We start from the raw sequence: 23,982 nt of genomic DNA on the forward strand, positions 1-23,982 counted from the left end.
AATATATATTGAGATATGCTTTTGCGCATGCGCTTTTCTCAGTTTCAACTATGGAAGAGTTTTACAAAGGAGCTGGGTCAATGCCAACACCCATCCCATTTACCACAGCTTCCCAGGGCTCATTTTGGAGGAAGGAGAAGAATTAAACCCTTTTCCTCTCTGTTAAGCACACATGAGTCTACTAAACTCACCCTTTGGAAGTAAGTGGACACAAGAAAATATGCACCAGGCACAAGTGTGCACAGGACAGGCAGTAATAGTAGATTTTGGGTTCAGGGCAAAAAAAAAAAAAAAAATCCAGTCTCTCAGAGCATCTTTGAGCATTTTGATTTTGGACCTTTTGGGGTTGGGCTGACCTGCTACTGAGGGTTTTGCAGTCATGCCAAATCCTGCTCTTTGAGGAATAAGAAAGTTTACAAAGTTAGCTCTTCCCCAAAGAATACCTTGCTGCTTAGTGCTTTTAATGAGAAGCATGATGAGTAATTAAAGCCACATTTTCACCCCTTGCTTCCATCTATTTCCGATTTCCACAACTGTATTTAAAAATATAAACCCTGATTTTCATAACAGTCAGGCAAATAATTGCTCTCGGTACTTTTCAATGCTACCAAGTACTGAACTGGTGTATCAGCAAATAACAGAATGATAAAAATAATTAACAATGTTTTAATTTAAATATTTATGACACAGTTGACTCTGTGGCTGCACGGCACCATTGTGCTGAGTGCAGTACACAAACCCTGATAGATAGAGCCCCTGTCTCCAAGAGCTCCTATTGTTCATCCCACATTACTCAATATCAAACCATCTCAAAAAAGCTTTTCAAACATTAATTAAATCTCCTAACTTCCTTTTCAGGTCAGTAAGTTTTATTATCCTAGTTGTGTAGATAAAGAAAGTGAGGAACGGAGAGGGTGAGGCACTTTCTCACCACGACACAGCCAGCACTTCTCACTTCCACTCTTTGCTTGCTCCCCAATCCCCCAGTGGAGCCCCCCAAAGCCTTTGAAGGCTCATCCATGTGCTGTGGGTGTACGTGTGCATCTGGCCAGCACATCCCAGGCAGGGCTGGTTACTGCTAAGGACTCTTCAGTTAATCAGGACCACGTGAGAATCCTGCTTCTGGTTTGCACTCGCATCAGCTTTAGCAAAATATCACCGGCGGAGTTAATTTATGGGATTTTGTAACCTCTTAATATTGCTTGGGGTTAGTGTTCTTTCCAGCTCAAATCCTTTTTTGTTGGCCAAAATTAGGAATGCTCAATTCATTACAATGGCTCTGTCCCCCTTCTTTTCTTTTTTTAATTTGGGGAGATTGGGGCCTAACACACTAATGTCCACAACAAGGTCATCAAAGGGTAAATTGCAATGTTTTTCATTTTTGTGCCTAAAGATACGTATTTTTTCTCAGAATTAAGGTTGTGAAATAAATAATTTGTTTGAAGTTTCTCAGATATTCATTGGAACTTTAAAAAAACAAAACAAAAAAAAAAGGCTTTAAGGCCAAAATGTCAGTGTTCTGTGCAAAATAATTAATATAACACAATAGGATCTATTCTACTATTGATTGAAAGGTAATTTATGCAGGTAATTCATTAAGGCTAGTGAGAGTTTGGCGTGTAAAACCCCCAGCACTTTGATGGGAAAACAGACCTTGATTTTTTTTTTTAAATAAGATATAAAATACATGATTTTCAGTGACAAAGATATAAAAAGCAAAAGCAAATACCTGAACAACTAGGGCCCTGCTCTGTGAGGGTTCTGGAATGACATTAGATCAAATCCTTTTTCACACACTGCAAAAGATGCAACAATCATTTCAATCACCATGTTAAGAGAATCAATACAATTTTTCGTTCCAGAGAATGGTAATTTACATTCCAATATTTGCAGGCTATCACCTTCATACATCTCTTTTTGTGGTCAAGTGCATGATTACTACTTCTGACAGGGCTATTGGCCATTTTCTTATGAAAATCTACAAATTCTTGTAAATAAAAACCAATCAGAAAAAAAAAAAAAGAAGAAGAGCAAATCTGTGGACTGGAATGCACTCTACTTGTAATGGGAACAAAAAGCTGGCAATGAAATATAAACCTAAATCACAGCAGAATGACCTACTTTAAGGCATTTGCCAAAGAGACAGTGTTTTAGACAGCTCCTCTGAAGTAGCGTCTTTATGTCTATGCCATCTGCAGATTTATTATTGTGCTTTAGAAAAAAAAAAAAAAAAGAAAGAAAAAAATAAAAATGGAAAGAAAAACCTATGGTATGCCTGAACAAAACTCAGCTTCATCTATAGAAAGATTCCAGTACTGTGGGCACCACACCCACACCTACTGATGTGGTCCAAGTTTTTTCTTTGGAGGCACCTAATTAAGAAACCCTGACTCATTTACATGGATACGTTTGATCTAAATTACACTCCAAACCACACCAAATTAGGAGCATCTGTGAATGCGAAGTGTTTGTTCCCAGTGCCTGGTAGAACAGGGCCAGTTCTGGACGGCACATGTTCAAGTGACGAAAAATATTTCAGATGTAACATACTTCTGAGACCCACTTTTCCACTAATAACTCATAATGAGTTAAACCAGTATCTCTGCTTCAGCAATTATTTCAGGCTGGGTAAAAAAATGTCATTTTACTTTTTAAAGGAAGGATGGGGGGGAAAGCAGGAGTGGGCAACCACCTAGTTTGGTGGGGCATTAACACAACCATTAGCTACAATTTAAATCTGTGCAGCACATTTGCTTTCAGATATACTTTACACCTAAAGCCTGGACCGAAGGAAAGTATAAACTAATGATTGGTCACAAACAAGACTTTCTGCCTTGGTGAATGGTCTTCCCTCATTAATCAGTTTTCCAGAGGAGTCCGGGTGGAAGGCAGGGTCTCAGCCCAAAGAGGCAGCACCCTACATAATAGTAACATGAAAAATTCAAGACCACCAGATTTGAGAGTGATGCCTCCCTTTCCTGGCTGCCTTGCTGGTGGCTGACTGTGCCTGCTTGCAGCCCAGAAAGCCACTCTGTACAAAAAACGGGTTCTGTGGCAATTAGGAAACTTTTATCCCGCTTTCCCATCTCCCACTAAGAGCGAGCAGGGGGGCTGCAGAAGCCACTGGTTGCTGCCTTGCTGCCTTCCTGACAAACTGAATAAAAAATAGCCTTAATCTCACTCTAGGCAGCCCAAGAACCGAGGAGTGTAAATCCGAATTCCACGCTGGGTTTGCAATTCCCAGCCCACTGGCGCAATTTGGCACGACCTTTGGATTTGGCCCATAGTGTTTGGCAGCCACCTTTTATTCTTCCCATCTTTTATACTTTGTGAATAGTCCAAGTTACATAATGCCAGTGACAATTTGTTTATGGCGAGTGCTGGAGTCACTGTTTTATGATTACATTCAAACTTTAAGCCACATTTTGACATCTAAAGGATCATCTTGCATTCTCGTGTACTCTATACAATGAAGGTTTGTGTTCCAGTGAGGAGCAGGGGGGGAGGAACTTTATAAATAACATGACTCCTTTTGTCTGAAGAGATTTTAATACATTTGTCTGATCTACTGTTTTTGCAGTAGCTAGAATATAATTTGAATATATTAATATTTTCAGCAACTGTGCTGAGAGAACCCAGTTAATAACTTATGCATGGGTGTATAGATACACTTCAGACAGAGGTAGTTTTTAGCCCTTCTGTTAGTAATAGTTAGAAACACACAATGAAAGAGCCTGTTCTTTCCTCCTCTTTGTTGTGGGCATGCATTGTGATGGTATGGAGCCAGTGTTCTTTCTGTTGTCTACACAGCCTGGATTCAATAAGCAGTTATATATGCATATTATGACAATGTGGTCAAGGAAACCAGATTTTTTTACTATACCTTCATGTGCCTGTACAGTATAAAATCTGGTATTTATTTTTCTTGTCCTCATTCAATATGTTAACAAAATCATAATTTGATACAGGTTATGTTCACTTTATAATTAAAATTATAGAGTTAGATGAAAATACAGCAAGATGTTGCTGAATGGAAAATATTTATCTTTTCGTACATTACGCATTATGGCGCTATGTAAAATCATAAATCTGTGAAGCAGCTCTCTCCAGCCAATTTGCCTCCTCCCCTGGTCCACAAGATGCAACCAGTTACCTCCTCTAAACTGAAGATTTTACACCCACCTCAGCCCTAACATTAGATTGCACTGCCACATCCTCTCCAAAGCTTTGCTGTGGTCTTCCAAAAGAAGACCCCTTGCCATGGAGATAAGTCAAGAAAAAGGAATTCAGAAAAGTTCTGTAATTTTTACGGCTCCTCCTGTAGCTCTCCCAGCACCTTCACAGAAAAGCACAAACTTTTTTGCACCATGTTCTCCGTGTCAGCACTAGGCTCAGGCTCCCCAGACCACCTCAGGATAGCACTTCATCCATCTGGAAACTGTTCTCACCTCCCAGATCATTGCCATCCACACTGCCAAGTGCAGGCCTTCACCAAACACCATCAGCAGCCACCATGCAGTCAGCCCAGGGCATGTGGGACAGCCCCAGAGCATATGGAAGCTTTCCAGCAAGTGAAGTTTACTGGGAACATCAGTTTGCCTTGTTCAAACTCTCAGTCCAGAGAGGATTTCCACAGGGCTGTGGCAGCAGTAGTAGCAGGCAACTTTAACCACCTCCGACAACCCAGATTGTTTCCATGTCTGGGTAAGGGTCTCATAAAAGTGTCATCAGGATAAGGAGTTTTCGTTTCTTCAGAACATCTACCCCATGGAAGTCACTGCAGCTGCTCTGGACTCAGAGCCAGCACTGAGATTTCTGTCACAGGGCAAATTTCAAGTCTTGTTGAACACGTTTTGGATCTCACCTGGCCTCTATGGTGAGGAGCTGCTTAACCTTTCCAAACTATATAGTAAGAGCTTTCCATTACTTCTCATACTAAATTAAGTTTATCCAGCTCTGCATCCTGAGACTACAATGTGTGCTTTCTAAAGAGGCATTTTCTAAGTTTGTAAACCCATTTACAAACATTCACTTCAGGCTAGACATTTTTCTGCTGGAGAGGCAGCATCTACAGAGAGATGTCCTGAAAACTCCTTACTGTGTGTGAGTTGTCCAAAGACTGATGACTGATATCAGGGTTTTGATATCAGCAAGATTGTCCCTGTTGTTCCTAAATCCTTCAATCTCTGTAGAACATGGTTTGGGTTAGGAGCTCTAAGAGACTCATGTATGTTTTCTCATCACTGTTTTTAACTGTGGATTTTGATCAGGGTTAGACAGAAGCAGATATTGGCAAATCTGGTCACTTGAAGCTTCAAAGATGAAAGAAATACAAATACTGAGAGAGGTAGACTGTGTAGAGTATAAAGACTTTGTAAAGTATCTGAGGCAGTTAGACCAGAGTCATCTGAGACCAGCACATGTGTGAATGGGTATTTGACTTTAAAGGAGCTAATGAGAAAATTCAAAGCTAGTTTAAAGCCAGGAAATATTGCAGAACTTGCAGTACTACAAAGGGTGCTTCTTAGAAAGACACAATATATGGAAAATCCTCCACTCCAGGCAGTCCCTGCATTTAGTGCAGCAGACTAAACATGTGCACAAAAAAATAAACATCAAGCTAAGGTGAGCGGACAAGACAGACAAAGTGTAAGTAGAAAAGACAATGCTGACATAGTAAATTCATTGCTCAAGGGCGAGTAAAATGTAAATAAGTTTAAAGAAATCAAAGACTCGTGGCACATACTCACTAGTGCATTTAAGAGCTGCGTTCATCCTACTCGTGCTCAGTATCAGGGCTGAAACAATCGTGGTGCTGGGAGGCATGTTAAAGCATCTTTCAAATCTGATACAAATGCAGTGCAGATATATTGCAATCCTAGCTTGTGGAGAGCTCAGAACTGAACCTGGGAGAGGAGGAATCCTGGTTGAGGTCAGATCCATAGAAAATTATCTCTGTTGGGTAGATAGACTACAAAAAGACTTTCACTTTAAACAACAAGATAGTGACAATATGGGATTAAAAAAATTGATTTTTTTTTATATTGGGGACAGTTAATAGGCCAACATTTGAATTTTTTCCATTATTTATAAAAGACTTGAAAAAAAGTAATTTATGAAGTAATTGTAATGCTTTGATTTGGTATTTTTGAAGGTCTTTTCCAAACCAAATGATTCAGTGATTCTGTGATACAAAAATTCACAGAAAAACAAAAACTCTGTTGAGAGTTTGTTCCCTGACTTTTGTGGAATTCTTTGCCATATTCAATATCAAAAACTACTGCGTTTCTCACAGAACTGAATAATTAATTCATGACACTGGACAAAACCAATGTGTTGATAGTGAACCTCTGTCTTTCATGGGCTAATCTAGACCCACAAGCAAAGATGAATTTCTGAGAAGGATGTCTAGAGCTCAACATCCCAGGCTGAAATTCCACTCAATTGACCCTTCTGGGCTCTAAGTCAGAAAGTAAACCTGTCATATCCAGGGCTGAGTTATTTGCTGTCAACTGGATTATAGCACAAAAAGGCTGTAATTGAAGGCTGCAAGAGGTTATAGATTGAACATAGTCAAAAGCAGTAACTCCACTTAGTAAAAGTAGATATCATCCAAAATGAGAAAAGTTAAGCTCATATAAGGTAAAATTCTGACTCCATTGTGGCTTCCAGTTTCTGGGATTTTTTGTCAGTGACTTTCAGAGTAATCAAAATTTCACTCACTGCCCAGAGAGAGATGCTGCAAAGGGTGTGATGAAGTGAAAGTTAAAATAACTCTTAACCTGGGGCTTCCAAAATACATTTTCTGAGCAGAGACTGCTGCCTAGCTCAGTGTTTTCATGATGTAGCAATGCAGACAGCCCTTCAGGGGACCAAGGGCATAAAACTGTGCCAGTGGAGTGCTGCTGGGATGTGCAACCAGAGCCACCCTGCTGTAAATACTGAAGCTCCCATTGCTCAGCTCCCTGTGGGACATGGGGAACTGCACTACTTAGGCATAGTAAGGTGCAGTTTGTGGAAGTGATTTCAGAAAGCTGTAACATCACTGAACACCTGTGGCAGTGCTGGCACCTTCCACCCGAGGCTCTCCTAGAAAGGAAGAGATTACTGGGAGAGAGAGCTTAGAAGTGTCTGACAGATGCGCTAATTTTACTGGGAGCAGGAGGCTTAAATCATAATACAGAGTCTCATCATCTTTCTACCTTTCATATGAGTAAATCTGAACCAAAGAATGCAGTTGATGTGCCTCTGGGAAGAAGGGACAGAGGGTCTCCTGTGTGTTTTCCATACCCCCCCTGCTCTGGGTGTGCTCCTCAGAGTGGCTTCTCTCACTGAGGTACAAACCAGAGCTGGTGGCTCTGTTTTTTTGCCACATACTTTCTGTTTGTCCATCATTAAGCACATCAAAGCCTCGGTGTCCCCATCAGGAAACAATGCTGTTAATAACATTAATCCACCTTTATTAAGAGCCTTTAGCTCTATGGAGGAGCACCAAATATTATTAAGACAAAGACAAGAGGATAATAAGGAAACGTGTTTTTTCCCTTGCTGACCTAGTTTCTAACCTCACTTTAAAATCTTCCCTTGATTTTAATTATGCTTAATCTAAAGCTAAGCTCACAAATCTAGCAAACTTAAGGGCTGCTTTTAAAGTGAATTTTCTCGCCTGTCAGAGTTCCTCAAGCTTTCTGTGCTGCAGTCAGGAGTTTATTTCCAGCCCAGGCACAGAGCTGGGGCATTTCTCTGCCAGCACGGTGACTCTTGGGCTCCTGAGCTCAGGCACCACCTTGCTCCACTTGAGCCTGGGCACCACAACATTCTTCACAGAACAATTGCAGTCCTTTTCTCATCAGCCATAGCCAGAGGCAGCAATAAGGGTGAAGGATATCTATCATGAAAAGTCCAGTGTCAATGTGTTCCCCCAATTTATTTACTGACCTTCAATGCAACAGCCATACTCCTGACCCTCATGAGATGAAGCCTAAGGGGAAATGGCACTGAGCACCAATTCCATATCCTGTTGTTCTGTGGTCTAAATTAAGTGCTAATTAATTACCACTGGCATCTTTGGCATTGCCTGTCAAATTGGATTAGATATCCTTTTGCTGTTTAAACAAATAGCCCTACATCTAAAGCTAAAATCCCACGTGTCAGCATTTTCTTTACTTTTAAATTTTTATTTTAAAATCCAGTGAGTATGTTCATGGATTTTGCAGGTAGAATTCAAATAAAAGAAACAGGAATTGATATTGTCAATTTTGATTAATAGTCCCTCATTAATAAACATCCTGTTATTCAGTTTCCACCTGCAGTTGCTGATGTTGCCTGGAATCAATTAACTCATATAATTTGATTTATTTTACAAAGACATTTTTGGATGTGCTGTGCTGATGATAAAGGTTCTATATTTACAATTTCTGATTTAAGCGAGATTGTTACTAACTGCTTGTTATTTGTAACGTTACAAGAAAGCTTCGGGCATTCTTGAACAAAAATATTTAAGCCATTTAAAAAGTTAAAGCTTTATTTATTTAAAACTATCTGTTTCCTTCTGAACTTCCCAGGCCACAAAAGCATACAAATCCAGGAACTATGACAGGTTGGTCTTTACAGCACGTTAGTTGTTCTGGAGAAAAAAACATATCAGAAGTTATTTTTTAAATAAATTTAAAAAATATTCAAGCATAGCAGAAGTTACACCACCAGCTAAAAAAGCATTTTAGGCACTAAGGTGGTATACTTCTGTCTGAACACTTATTATTCTATGTAGTCTCACACTGCCTTTATCTACTATCCAAACACCTCTAAGTACATCAGCCTCTGCCCAATATCTGCCACGGGGGGTTTTCCTCACTCCCATCCCCTCCTCAAAGAGAGGCTCATGCTCACAGTGCCTGTGTGGCTTCTGGGCAGGGATTTGCTCTTGTTTGAGCTGAATTTGCTGCTACAGGGCTACGAAAGAAGGCAGAAATGAATGCCTTGTGCACAGAGCTGCAGGCAGAGGAGTCCAGGATGCTCCTTGGGGGGAAGTTCATGGCCTTCAGCTGGGTCCTACCAAAAGCTGTGCCCAAAGAGGCAAACTGCAGGCACAACAGCAACGTGGACTAGACAGACCTGTCTTCTTAAGAGCACCAGTCAGAACCAGTTTGCATTCACACACAAAAAGCTAAAACCCAAGCCAAACTGGGAGGACAGAGTGCTGGCTGTCAGTAAATGGAAGAACTTAGCAGGTCAACCAGTTGGATCAGTTTTCCAAAAGAGAGACCAGGAATTTTAGTAATAGGGAAGATTTTGTGGAAAGATATTGAATCCATCTCTTTGATACAATTTGGTTTGGGGGAGTGGGACCTGATCCTTTGCCATACCTTGGTATGAGGTGGAGCCTTGGTGGAGCCACAATGTGGTGATAGGTTCCTGCCCTTGCTGTCCATGCACCAGTGTGCCCCTCCTGCCTTTGGAGCTTCTGTGACTCAGAAGATGTCCAGAAAAACAAACAAACCCAAGGCTGAGGTGCAGATAAACTGTTACCCACCCCCTCACAGCTCCTCAGTGGAGCAGGAGCACCTCCCCTTGTGCAGAAGAACAAGCAGGACTTCTCCAAAGCACTTTCCTGAATGGCATTTCCTCCTGACTGTAGAGGCTGCAGTATCTTTAGATACCCAAATGTGTTTTTACATGCTGCCCTCAGCCACAGATGAAGCCTTTCTCCACAAGACAGGCGTTCTGTGAGGTGTGTGCAAAGGCGAGAGCCCACACGCTCTTCTGCAGGGTCGTCGCATGGGAAGCAAAGTTCACCCAGTGCTGAGGAGGCTTTATTTTTAACTGTTCTCTTATTAAACCAGGCTAAGCCAGAATAAATGCCTTTCCTCAGCTTTTCACAGTCTATTCAGCCAACTGTGAAGCAATGTTCAGCGTTAGTTTAGTTATTATTCTCATTTAGGGCCAGGCTCCAAGGCAGTTCATCCAGGGAAGGGCTCGTGCTGTGAGATATGCAGGGGATCCCCTGAGGAAGCCCATTCTCCACCAGGGCCCTGTCAGCTGTCCAGGTACTATATATAGCCACCCAATGGTCACATTTAAAGCCTGGTCTGTGGAGGAAGACAGCATTGAGTGCTCCTTCTTGTATCCCAGAGCAACTGAAGAGAAGGGATTTTTCCCAAAGTGCTGTAACACGAACCCACAGCTGCAGAGCACAGGAAGCCTATGGAGTTTCTGTAGGCCAGGAGCCATCGAGGCTATTTTCAGCAAAAGCAAGCTCTCAAGTATGTCTGAACTATTTCTGACCTCTCTTGTAACATATCCTACACCATGACCTGGTTTCTCTATTACCAGCCTAGCCATTGTTTCAAATTCTACCTATGGAACAAACAGGGATTTAAAATGCCTTCATGTTTTACACAGCTAGGTGCAACTAGCTTAAAACTGTATTAGTGCACTGTGACCCCTGAGTTGTGCTTGTTTGCTGTGAAGGAAACTACACGGCACATTTGGAAAAGGACAGACATTGTGGTGCTTTGGAGCTCCTCTATAAGCAGAAGCCTCAGATCTCAGTTCCGTACACACCAATCTCCCTATTCCCATCACAGTGTACAGATCTCACAAGCTGAGGACTCCAGTGATGATGTTTGCATCTGCTTAGCTTCACCACCTGGTGAATGTCACTGCAATGCACCTGAGCAAATCGCCCATACAGCCAGGACATAGATAATAAAGAGGTTTGGTCTGCACTCATAAAATATCAAGAATCTGAATTTAGTGCTGAATTTGAAATTTATCTCTGTAGTAGTGCAAGGAAGTGAACAGTTGACACAAATAGAGTTTGTGGCATCAGGGGCTCCCTGACCACCAGCTACCTCCATAAGGTTCCCAGGTTGGAGTTAAGTAATGCATAGGCCCTTCCCTCTTCCTCCACAATGTATTTTGGTTTCTCTCCTCAGAGAGAAACCAGTTGGGTATGGATATCTCTGCAAGGCTTTGATCTGTTATAGGACCCCTATTTAAGAGGACTCTCAAAGACTGAAGTTCACTTGTCTTTTTAGTACCAAAACCCACTCAGGTTCTTCCCAAGAATCAGCGACTGCAGCTGAACTGAAATAAATTGATGACAGAAAATGATGTGGCTGTGATATACTGTATCTCAGGAAAGTGTGTAACAGGCCTTAAACGAAAAGGAAATATGTTGAGGAAAAAACCTGATAGTTCAGGTTATCTGTGCTTCATGTTATAGCTGTGGTTCCTTCCTAACACTGAAAACCCAGCTGCAAAAGCCCTGCAAAAATGTGCTTATACACACACAGACATTACCACTTCCTAGGACAGTACGTTTTATTATCAGGTTATTTTCCAGTACATTTGGCACAGTTAAGGTAAGTATATTAACTTTACTTCCAAATAAAGAAAACAAAGTTGTACTGAATGTCTCAGCCACTGTCAATGACTTAAGAACTGACAGGAGGTCCAAGTAATCAACCCTGTCTACAGCACTGAGCTTTCCCCTGGGACACCTCCTCTGATCATACAATGTATCTGACTGGCATGGATGTAGAATTGCTTTCAATAAAGATTTTATTTCAAGGTTGGATGATTCTTTCCCAAATGTCTTGTCTCTAAAGCAAAGTATGTAATACCTGTTATTTTTTAACTCCTGTGAACCAGCGTTTGGGAAGGAGAGGAGCGTAAAATGCTGAGCTGAAAGCTGTTCATCATAAGAGACAAATTTTAACAAACTGACTGGGAGCTCTGCAATACCAGAAGTCAGAAAGCTGCTGCATAAAAACTGGCCTGTACCAGTGCAGTGAAGAGGCCTGTTAACAAAATTATTGCTGGGGAGAGCTGAAGGCAGCTGAGCCCTTACCAGGGCCAAGTCCTTAAGCTACAACATTACATTTGCATATGCCTGAGAAAAGATAGGAAAGAGACATTGGCTAATTTGAGGATAATTATTGGCAAAGTGAATCAATGGGAGGCACACACTTTGACCTATTAAGGCAGTTCACAAGAACTTACATTTCAAATCAGTCCCATCATCCATGAGGGTGGGCAACTCTGGCGATGACAGTGGTTGCCAGCACAGTTCAGCAAAGCCACAAAACCCTCCCAAATGAGCTGTCATGGAACACCCCACTCAGAGAGGGGCTGGGTCCTGATTCCATAAGGTTAGTTCCTAAACCAAGAGGAGAGATGACACAAATACAGCATTTTTAATCTTTTTTGGTGGAGTTCCATTTATTCCTATTTATCTTTAATCTCTCTTGGCCTCTGTGTTGGTCTTGGTTTCTGTCTCTAGTGGCAGCAGAGACTTCCCTAGTGAACACAAATATTGTGCATAACTGGAGGACAGGATTCTGATAACAACAAAACCTCATTTTATCCCTCTGTCCCTCCACTGAATTCAGGGGATGGCATTTCCTACACCTGCCATTCTAGCCCATAACCTCATACCAAGTGACCCCTTCTTACTCTTCTGACCCCCTCATTTTGTAATGTGTTGTCCTTTTGTCACAGTCTATATTACCAGTTCATGGAAGAATAACAGGATTGTCCTATTGAAAAGTTACCCTTAAATATAATTTAAAGCAGTGAAAGAATACCAGGCATGGCTAAAACCAGTTCTGCTAAGGGTAGAAATGCCTCTGACATTGAGCAAAATTAAATCCTTGTAGGCTGGAAAAGGATAAGAAAGTAAAAGTGAGCAGTTGTCAAAGCAGCTGGCTGTACCCTCCAACACTCTCCAGCCTACAGTAAAACAGTGTCCTTTCCAATGGGATTTTCCTCCCTAAGCACACTGAATTCCCCAATGTTTTATGTGCAATAGGAATATTAAGATGTTGAGGAGTCAGAGTCACTGTGGAAACCCTTTCTCCTCCTCAGCAGTTAACTACAAAGTAAAAATGGATGAAGACCATTTCCCAACACCTACTGTGTTTGGAGCAGTAATCCAGTGTGCTTTCCAAACGTCAAAATTAATAATGATTTTATTTAGAGAGTTTGAAAAGTGTAGGTTTAATGGAACTAGAGAGCCAAGTCACCATACAATGACCCTCTTAGCTGTAGGCTTGCCCTGCTCTCCGTCACACATTTTCCAGCTTGCAGTTGCCTTGGCAACAGCCAAAGCATAAATTCCAAGTGTTTTTCCTTATATATGTGCCATTGACATTACAGCCCTCCTATCAGACACTTCTGCTGTTTTAATTCATCATTAGTTTCATTACTATTAATAATGAGAACTGTATTTTCTGCGTTTCTCCTGACTTGTGATTTTAAGGACTGAAGACATTCTTGACACTCTGTTATTTTGGAGGGAAAAAAAAATAATAATCTTGTGCAGCATAGCACCCAACAATTTCTTGATATGGTTCCAACATCTGTGGCACCGGATTATAGATTGTTTCTAAAATAACCTTAAATTGATGGATCATTGCTCCTTTCATTTGGGCTTGACAAAAAGTACCTCTGGCATTTCCTTTCACTCTTTATGTTGAAAATGGTGTGTCACTCTTTCTGCTCTTTTTCTTGCCAAAAAAAGAATTCTTGTCCATTTTTTCAATATTTTCTCTTTTAACAACTCAATTTCTCCTAGTAGCTATAGTGAAATAACTAAGTGTGCATATTTTGTTTTGATTTGCACTGACTTCTTCTTTTGTAGAGAGATGATAAAAATATCAGTTATAGAATTTCTTTGGTAAATGTCTGTAATCCAAAAAGACATAAAGTCCAAAACTTATAATTATTCTGTTCAGGGTGGATTGAGTTCCTTCCTTCTACTTCTTCAGTAGCTGTCTTTTACCACATATTTAACTATTCAGACTTTCCATGTTTCCAAGTTCACTTGCTTTATGGGTTTTTTTGTTCTTATGGTGCAAACAAGTGGAAATGCAATGTTATATCAAGGATTTTCAAGACACTTTCTCAATACAGTACTGCTTATTCTAGCATTAAGTTCAGGGAACACAAATTTACACAAATTTTCTTAATGCCACGTTATGTATGAGCCACAGTCAGTTCCTCTCCATCACCAGCACACACCAAGCACAGCCTCCATTGCCTCATGCCATATCCCCACCTCCTGATTGCTGGGAGATGTTATCATGCCTGGACTTTGCCAGGATGTCACAAGAAGGATGAAATTTCCAGAATAAACCAGGGAAATTATTCTCCTTCCGGAAGATGGCAAGCAAAAGCAGAGGGGTTGGCCATGCATCTTCCACACATTTCCTGTGTCCCCATCAGGAACAGGGGGTCTCAACACCTTGCTCCACATTTTACAGGCAAAGGAAGGCAGTCCCCCAGTCCCTTCAGTAAACTGAGCTCTGTTGCCACATTTCTTCACCCTGATTTTCCTCATCCATGGTCCATTGCTTCCTTCTCCCTGCAAGGGGCTTCTCCTTCAGCTCCATCAGTGCTATCCATCATCAGCATCCTCTTGTCTCAAAGCCATGGCTGATGCTGCTAAATTGATTATTTCTACAGTTACCCCAGACAAAGCTGCTGAATTTCCCCCTCCAGTGAACATGCATCTCTACTCCTGCTGATGTCATCTCCAAATACGTTATGAAGTTTCCAACTTTTACCACAAAACAAGCTCAACAGAAATCAAATCTCTCTCCTGGAGAGATCCCCAAGCTTTCTGTACATGCCTCTGCATAAGTGGCAAGAAGCAAAACAATCTCATCACCTCTGTAACATTTTTAATTGTGATAAAGATGTGTGACATCCATCAGAAGCCCACACAGTCGCTTGGCAATGAAACTTCTAACTTTTGAGACTTTCTGAACTCCTAAGAGAAGAGATGATATATTAATATTACCACAGAGGAAAGATAATTAATTTTTTTAAAAAATTAATGAAGATGCTATATTTTAAGAAACTAATAGTTAAGCCAATCTGATTAGTGCCATATGGAGAGTGTTTTGTGCAATGGACACCACGGTTACTAGCATGAGGCAGAAGTAATTCTTCCTATTTATATATGGGGAAAAAAAAGCATGAGTGTTGATGCTCCAGGAATGTGGTAAACGATGAGATTGGCACAAATCCACAAGAGATGCTTTTTGCTGTGTGACCCACCCACTAACATGAAAGAAACACTTTTCTGAGTACCTGGAGCCGTTAGGTCTCACAAAGTTTCTTTCCCTTATAATGTGGCTTGCTGTAAGTTCAGCTACAGGTATGGCAAAACAGAGACAGCTGTGATGGCTTTTAAATGGCTCTCTGGATTTTGAAAAGGTAAATGAGTGACAAAGAGAGGGGGGGAAAGCAGAACTTGGCTTCAACAATCCACTTGGAATACTGGAGTTAAAACTAGCAGGTTAAGGAGGCATCCATAAATTCAAACATTTACATAATAAAGCTACATTTAGTTTGCATTCCTTGGTGGAGCTGTGCAATTTATTTATAAAATATGTGTCTTCATTTACTAGTCTTTCCAACCCTAGGATACATAATATATTCTGGAGGGTTGAGGGAAATGGATTTCTACCTAGTCTGTACTCACCACTGCAGAGATTTATGCCAAACTTCCTATCTAAACTCCATCCATTAAACCTGTACTGTTCTTAGACCAGACTTCTCCATCCTTAATGCCCTTTCCACAGGAATATTAAGTCTTAATATAGACACAAGATCAACTTTTAATAATAATAGTCCTTCTCTTGTAATTTTGTGAGTAATAAAGATATCAAAGGTTATAATCCTTACCATTATTTTCTAAGTCATCTCATTAAGGTATGTGGTCTCTGTGTCTTTCAAGAAACTTTGTGTCAGGATAAGGCATGCAAAAGTCTTTAGTTACATAAATTTCACCATCCATTTCAGACCATACTCACTTTATTGGATTTAAATTAGCAGAAGGAATGTGTTTCATATGAGCCCTATATTAAGGGGCTTTTTTTTTGGTTTTCACAACTCTTTCAGTGCTGGAGACCATGTTAAGAGAAGCAAGGAATCTTCTCCCTGGCACTACAAAATCCCTCCTTTCCTTCTTTGTCACACTGGCAGACATTTCCCTTGCCTCCCTGTTTTCTTTCTTTTGAATAAGTTAACCAAACAAACACCCCTATCAGGAGAAACATTTTAAAAGTGCCTCTATGTGCTTCAAGAGCAACAGTGACTCCTCTGACACCCTTCTTTTTTAACCAGTTCTTTCCTTTTTGTCAACAGGATAGCAGCCAAGGAATCCGTGAATCTTATGTCAACACAGAGCTTAGGAATTGTGTTTGGACCAACACTCCTGAGACCTGAAAAGGAGACAGGGAACATGGCAGTCCACATGCTGTACCAAAATCAGATAGTTGAACTTATGCTGAGCGAGTACAGCAAGATCTTCGGCTCGGAGGAAGACTGACAGACAGGGCCTGTTATTGAAAACGTTCACATCTGTCTTGATGTCTAATATTTTTACATTTCTGTAAACATATTTCTGAAATATTTCTTTTTCTTTCAAGTGACAGATGCCTCATTTTGTGCAAACTTAATGATGATTTTGTGTCTAATTTTCAAACATTGGAATAAAAAATATTGTCAACATTTGCCTATATGTATTCTGCATTAACCCTTTGAGAGTTTCATTATGCTAGCACTCCAAGTGTCACTTTTTCTGCAAGCTGAGCATACAGCATATGGCCCTAGACCATAGAAAATGCTGTTTACCAACATATGCAATGGCACAGAAAGACAGATAATAATTGAGGAGGTTTGTGGAAAACGGATTAAAGTATGTATATTTAAAGCAATGAATTAAAGCAGTGACACAAGATCATTCATAGCTAATCTGAGTATAATTTACCTTTCTCTTTGATATACGTTGAAAATTAAAGACATGATGAATAGTCATTTGTCTACCCCAAGAGCTGGGAAAAAAAATTGCATTTAATGCTTTTAAACAAATAAAACAAACAAACACAAACAAAATGAGAATGTCACCATTTGCATAACAGTGCCTAAAAGAAATTAAAAATGGAATTGGAACTTTGGCATTTTTACTTAAACGCAGTACATGAAATGAAGACATTGCATGACTGCTCATTTTAATGTAACATCCATTTTGATTCTTCATCACACTGTACATCTGCCCGCTTTCCCCAGCTATCTCATGTTCTGTAGCATTTGTATTGTGCTCCTGAGGATGCTTTATTGGTGAACTACATTAAATTCATCTAGAAAGAACTTTAAAAAAAAAAGCCTTTTCATATGCCCTTAGGATTACTTGGCTAGACTTGAATCAATTTATGCATTTGATGGTTAGTTTCAGTTGTCATGGATAAACAAAAGGGTAACTGTCTAGAATATATCAAATATTGTTTCATTTTGAAATGTATGTTTCCAGCTATACACATCTCCTACCCTGTTTTGTAAAAGTATTCTGCTGATAAAATGTAGACTTATGTTTGACAGCTTTTTAATCAAGTTCAAAGAGAATAAATAAAACTAATCCAGTGTGGTAAAGAGTCTGTCTGGTTATCGATTTGTTCATAAAATGAAAAATAAACCATGTAAATAAGATGTGTGAAACACAGATCCAGAAGCAAATATTTAATGCAATTAAAGACCCCAAAACATAGGATTAATGCATAGGTCTGCTGTGCATGAGAGATATGTCTTCAATATCACCTCAGCAGATCCTGGGCTGCTTCAGTTTTTACTCAGCATTGTTGTGAACAATTCCATGTTATTCAGGAAAGGTCACTCCTTGGAGTGGTCATTTATGGGAACAAATAAATAATGAGGCCTGATGGTTAACTAAGACCAGGCTCTTTCATCAGGTGCTAACACAGGCAGAAAACAACACCAAGAAAACCTAAAAACCAGCCCTGAGATGGTTTTTCTGACTGCTCACATGTCAGAAAAATCAAGCAAAACAGAGAGGTAGTGACCAGTAATTAAAATGAAAAACACGAAACCAAACAAAAATCTCCCTCGTATCACAAATATCCAGCTCAATAACTTCTGAACAAAACTATAATGTACTGGAGAGCCCAGATTCACTTTATGTTCAAGAAAATATTTTTCATGTTAATGTCAAGCCATGAGTACTTAAACAGTGATGCTTTTCAGGATCATCATCTATAGACTCTTTTAATAGCAACAAACCAGGCGCTGTTTATAGCCTGTGGAAATGACTGGAAGAAAGATAGTCAGAAGTTCAGTCTATTCCTTAATAAAGACCATTCACATTATGGCCCCACGGGTGCTCACAATCATGCTATTGAAGTAATTTCTGCTATTACTGGAAATGAAAAGTTCACTTGTTACTTGGAGCCTGTTGCACTCAGAAGAAAAGATTCTTAATTAATTAATTAATCTTCTTTCAGGCTTTCTTCGGAGCATGGAGACTCCTCTTGTCTGGTTTTTGTAAGACAAGGCTTATGAAATGCACCATATCTCTCTCAAGATCAACTGGTTTAAAGGGGGGGAAAAAAAAATCAAGGAAACTTTTGGACACACGAGCTTTTCTTTGGGTTTGAAGGGCTCCTTACATGAACATTGTACAAAAGTGCTGACTGCTCTGCTAAATGCCCTGTTACACTGCAGCCTGGACGTGGGCAGACAATCTGGGGGGACACAAGTGGCTCTCACCAGAGGAGTGTATAAATCCAGGGCCTGTAGCAGATGCCTTTCTTTTCTCATCCCGACAACACAAAGGAATGGCCATGCCTTGCTACCAAGCTGCTTCCTTCCCCAAGAGACCAATTCTTCCTGTCTCTCTTAATACATACATTAATTTAATGGGAAAAATTACTGACTCAACCATTAGTCATTAGCCAGCCCTTCAGGCCCTGCCATCAGCAGAAACCAGAAGGATAAAGGAGGGGAAGAGTAGGAAAAAAATAAAAATAAAAATAAATGTTCAAGCCTTAACTGCAGCAGGGTTTCTTTCTCCTCCTGCTCAGGCAGTTTGCTCTTTATTACCCAAGCTCACAGCCCAGGACTCAGACAGACTCTCGCTGCTGGACATAAACATTTCTAAATCCCAAAAGTGTCCAAGTTTTGCAACTCACCAAGGCTGTACCGCCACCACATTGCTATTGGAATATTCACTATCACTTGGTAGCAGTTCTGCTCAAACTCTGCTAAATATTTAGCAAGTCAAAATTAGACTTGCAGAAGACCTTTCTTTTTCAGGAGCCAGCATCAGTTTGAGAAGGGCCATAGATATTTTGAGCAAGGAGCTATTAATGGTAAATGATCAGAAAAATGAAGGCTGAAAATGCAGCAGAGACAAATATGTCCAAGGATCACTGTTTCTCCGCATCTTCTCCCTGTGAAGAGCATCTTCTACTCAAACTCATCTGAGAAGCACGAGCACAAAACTGGGACTGATTCAGTAAAAGGAGATATCAGAAATAAACCTCTAACTGAACCAAAAAAGGGCATTTTCAGCTACAAAATTTTATCATTAAAATAAAGGTAAAACATCAGTGTATTGAATTGTAAGCTTTAGTGAGAGACTGTCAGTTTTTAACTCAAGAAATTCTACTCCAAAGCAGGATTTCTAAAACAATTATGAGACACACTGACTTGCTGAGCTACAGCTAAAAGAGGACACAAACTCCCCTGAACAATTCTTTATTCCTCTTTTTATTTACATACATGTAGATAAATATTTTTTGGAGGCAGCATACATTTTAACAGTTCTTTCATTCTCTGCCAGCACAGTGCAGGTAACTCTCAGCCTTTTTTTGCAAGCACCCCATGCTGCAGCAGAGCCTTAGGCTGTCGTTCAGCCCAAGGCACTCAAAAAGTTCAGCTAATCAATTTCCACACAGGACACAGACCGTGGGTAGAGTTGGGAAGAAAGCTGGGAAGGGAGTTGGGCCCACAGTCACCACTGCAATCAGGCAGGGTATAGATTTTACATGGCTAATCCTCAGAGGAGGCTGGCAAAGAGCCTCAGGGGGGCGCTCCTGATGCAGGAAGGAAACCTGGCGCTCAGGGAAGCTAGCATCATCCGAGGCGTGGGTCTCATCACAGCTCCTGGGCTCTGCAGGATGCAAAAATGGAGCCCCAGGCAGTTGTTTTGTAGAATATAGGAGCCTTTCCTAGCACCCACTTTGGGTTAAAAAACAACAACCTTTCCCTAAAGATCAAGGGACAAACAAGTGGCCTGTGGAGGTCAGGCTGAACCCAAAACTTTCTCTTCAAGAAATGCTTCAGGATGCTACTAAAGCAACAATCTCATCCTTGTGCCAATTTCCCACGAGTGATCACAGCAAATGAATGTCCTCTACCATCACTCCAGGCTATTTTTACACTACACAACCTCATACTTCCAAACATACCTGAAATATTGTGTCCAATTTTACTTAGAGAGCCTTGTTGCAAAGATTTACTTCATGTTGGGTAGAGAACATGAGCCCTCACTACTGTTTTTCGCACAAAACAAACATTGATGTTTAAAGTAAAGATGAATTCCATACTCAGGACATGACAGTTGGGGATGCAATGCCACTGCACATAAATGTGTGAGAAACTGAGGCACAGAGACACATGTGTCAAAAGAGAATTTTCTATTTTAGTGCTCTTTTATTCAGACCCATCTTTTTTTTTTTTTCCTTGCTTTTTAAGTAGGCTCATAGAATGCTTTGGGTTTGAAGGAACCTTAAAAATCACTTCATTCCAATGCCCTGCCTTGGGCAGGGACACCCTCCACTATCCCAGGTCGTTCCATACCCCATCCAACCTGGCCTTGAACACTTCCAGGAATGTGGAGTCCACAGACACTCTGGGCAAACTGTGCCAGGACCTCACCTCCCTCACAGACACTTTCTATTCTACACCCTGAATTCACCACTAATAATCAGAGATTTGGGGTTTTGCAGGCACCCAGCCCTGCAACCCAAGGGCAGGGCAACCTCAGAGACCACAGAACAGAATGAAATTTGTCTTGCAATGCCTTGACCATGGTAAAGTTTTCTGACTTTCTATAATTTGCCCTTAAACCCTCAGAAATGCTTCAAAGGTGCTGGGAATCCACCATCTCCCACCAAAGCAGGCTGTCTACACCTCCAAGATACCTGGGGCCACCCCTTACACCTTCAGTGGAAGTTGAAGGCTTTGTTCAACAAGTTTAAGAGGGGCCACGAAACACTGCAAGTTCAGATTGACTGCAAATTAGTTATCCACAAAACACCACCATTTTAGAGCACATTTCAGTTAATAAAATGCAGACTCAAATTCCACACAGTTCTTCTCTCCTCTTTGTCAAAATGCAATTTCTGTGCTCAGCTCTTATCCATAAGTTTTTTTGGCTGCATTTCTGGTGCATAAAGGGAACAACCACCTCTCCACCAGTGATTTATATGTTGTCTCAAAGCTTTCAAAGAAGCAGCTCAGAAGCTTTTTGGTTACAATTTGGGGTAGGTGGTGGTATGGTCTCTGCTCTGGAAAATTAAAGTGACCATACTGAAAGCGATTTGACCAGCCCATTGCTCAGGCTCCAGCCTGCCCATTGCAGTAAAAAAGGTAGAAAAAGTCCAGTGTTATGTCAACCTTTCCCACAGGGGATGTTTCTTTGCAGCCCCAGGCAGTAAATGGTTTTAAATAAATGGCTGAACACCCTGTATACAGTTCTGTCTTTATGTAGTTTCTGTCACTTATTATCCATTTTTAATCCTGCTAGGCTCTTTGTCTTAATGGTATCTGATGAATTTCCCAGGTTAATTATGCACCATGTAAGAAAATATTTTACTTGTATCACTTTTAAATTCATTAGCTTTTAGTACCATTGTATAGCACTCTGCTTGCTCTTGATTTATGGGAAAGGCTAAATAGGATCATCTGAGTGACCTCTCCTGGCAATTCACTCTCCTATATACCACTAACACATCACCTCTCATTTGTCTCTTAATCAATTTAACCTTCCCTCAAATGGAAGATCTGCCACACCTCTTATAACTTGCTCTGTCTTTCACTGGATGCTCTATGCATCTATTCTGCCTTTTAGAACCAAGCTCTTAAGCATCTAAGGGGGAAGAATCCTTAATATTTTCATTATTGAACCCTTTACAGCTCTTAAAATAATCAAGCTTCTTGTTTGTGTCTAATTTCTGCTCTGCACTGAAGAACTGAACTGTCCTTATTGCCTGGACCAGGTTCACAAGGGAATTTGGGGAATTAAATGCTATTTTTGTCTATACAGAGAATGTGCCAGTGCTGCTGCTTCCTCCCTTGTGGCTACTTCACCTTGCAGCTCTCCAAATTTCCATCAGCAGCTTCAGCCACATAACCCTGGCTATCTGGTACCTGCCTGGACCAACTCTTATCTTGGGCCCCTTGCAGTCTTTTACCCACAGGGCAGGTGGGTAAAAGGGTGAGCAGGGACTGCTTCTGCCCTTTGTTGTTGCAAATTTAAAATGTCAGCTCAGGGACATGGGGCTTGGAACCTGCTACAAGGGTCCTGCACAGTTAATCAGCTCCCCCAGCACAGCTGCAGTGTGGGGCTGTATCCTCACACTCCCAGGGGGAGGCACATGGGCGATGCTGTGCACACTCTTGTTTTTCAGCTGGAGGACCCACATTTTCACAGAACCACAGATTCCACACACCCCCAGGCCACACAGTGCTGCAGGAACACAGAGCTGGTGCTCACCTTGCTCCACAGGACACCGAGTTCAGACAAAGCAACACAATAGCATGGCTTACTCCAGATTTACGGGGCATTGTTGGTTGAAAAACAAATCAAATTCCCTCTTGTGCTTATGATGTGCTTTACCTCAAATGGCAGAACTGAAAAATAAGGCAACTACCTTAAACAAACACGCCCTGAGATGCAAAATGCGAGCACCTTCCTGAGACCTCTGGTGCTATTCTTTTTCACATTGTGTCTCTTTGAAGTGCACATAGCCAAAACCATTGGCAGTGCTTTCCCTCTGATGCTGCAGTTTTTGAGAGTATTATGCATATTGCAGATGCGGTTTTTTTGCACTAGATTGAAAAAAAGAAATAATCTTATTAAAAATGTAAAAGGATTTCAGGGTTCTGTGCATACTCAGAGAAAAGAGAGATGTCAACAATAAACATGCCATCTGAACAATACGGAAGGACCTCTGTCCCATGGGCATAATAGATGTTTTATTAATAACTTGCTTTTATATATTTTTCTCATTTCCCAAAACAAAGGGAGGAGGGGGGAAAAATGAAAAAAAGGAAAAAAAAAAATGAATGGGTTTGGAAATCAAAACATTTCCTTGACTGGACAATTGAACAGAGTCGGATAAATTGAGACCTGGTGCATTTTCTGGGTCTGTGCTCTCCTGTTCTGTGTGTATTTCTTACATCTGACAGGGGGAAAGCCCCCCTGGTTCTCCAGAGTTTATCATGGACTACATCAGCTCCAGCTAATGGATTGAAAAGTTGGGTCTTTTAAGTGGCTTCAGCAGACTCAGCACAAGCTGAAAAAGATGTTACTCATTGTCTGAGACTGCTGGACATGGTGTAAGAAAGGAGAGGGAGGACAGGGGCCACTTTTTACCTATTCTGGAAGAAACAGCAACTCTGACACAGCAAACTAATACTTTTCCTGATTTAAGTCAGCCTTGTTTTGTCAAGTAGATGCCTCGGGAATGGATAAAAGGGACAGATGAGTCTTTGCTCCTCTAGGTGCCTTCAACAGGAGTGCGTGTCCAGACCCTGAGGTCTGGCCCATATCAAGTGATTAGGTCCAGGGAATGGTCACCCTCCAGAGGCATTTTACCCTCTTTATTCACTCTCTTTACCATGATATATTTTCCTCCCCTCACACAGAGCCTGTGTTTCAGGTAATTGAGACCTCTTTGGAAATGCTGTTCCTACAGTGCAGGCCCTCAGTGAACCAGTTTTTCATCCCAAATGGCTTTCATAAACCTAGGCAAATATGGCAGGGGGATAGAGGGACATGGGATGAATTAAGGCATGGGATGTTGGAACAATATGATCTTTAAGATCCCTTCCAACCCAAACCATCCTATGATTCTGTTCTATGAAGGGAAAGAGCACCTAAAGTAATTT

General features: G+C 40.9%; 1 protein-coding gene across 1 annotated transcript in view; it reads left to right on the forward strand.

Annotated features, from left to right (window-relative positions):
- Positions 1–17,442, forward strand: part of ARHGAP15 (Rho GTPase activating protein 15) — a 320,720-nt gene extending 303,278 nt beyond the window's left edge. The window contains exon 14 of the mRNA XM_054515336.1: positions 16,159–17,442. Coding sequence (XP_054371311.1) covers positions 16,159–16,342 — 184 coding nt within the window. The 3' untranslated portion in view covers positions 16,343–17,442. The remainder of the gene's footprint in view (positions 1–16,158) is intronic.
- Positions 17,443–23,982: the final 6,540 nt, after the last annotated feature.

Source organism: Molothrus ater, chromosome 7, assembly GCF_012460135.2.
Source record: "Molothrus ater isolate BHLD 08-10-18 breed brown headed cowbird chromosome 7, BPBGC_Mater_1.1, whole genome shotgun sequence".
NCBI lineage: Eukaryota > Metazoa > Chordata > Aves > Passeriformes > Icteridae > Molothrus > Molothrus ater.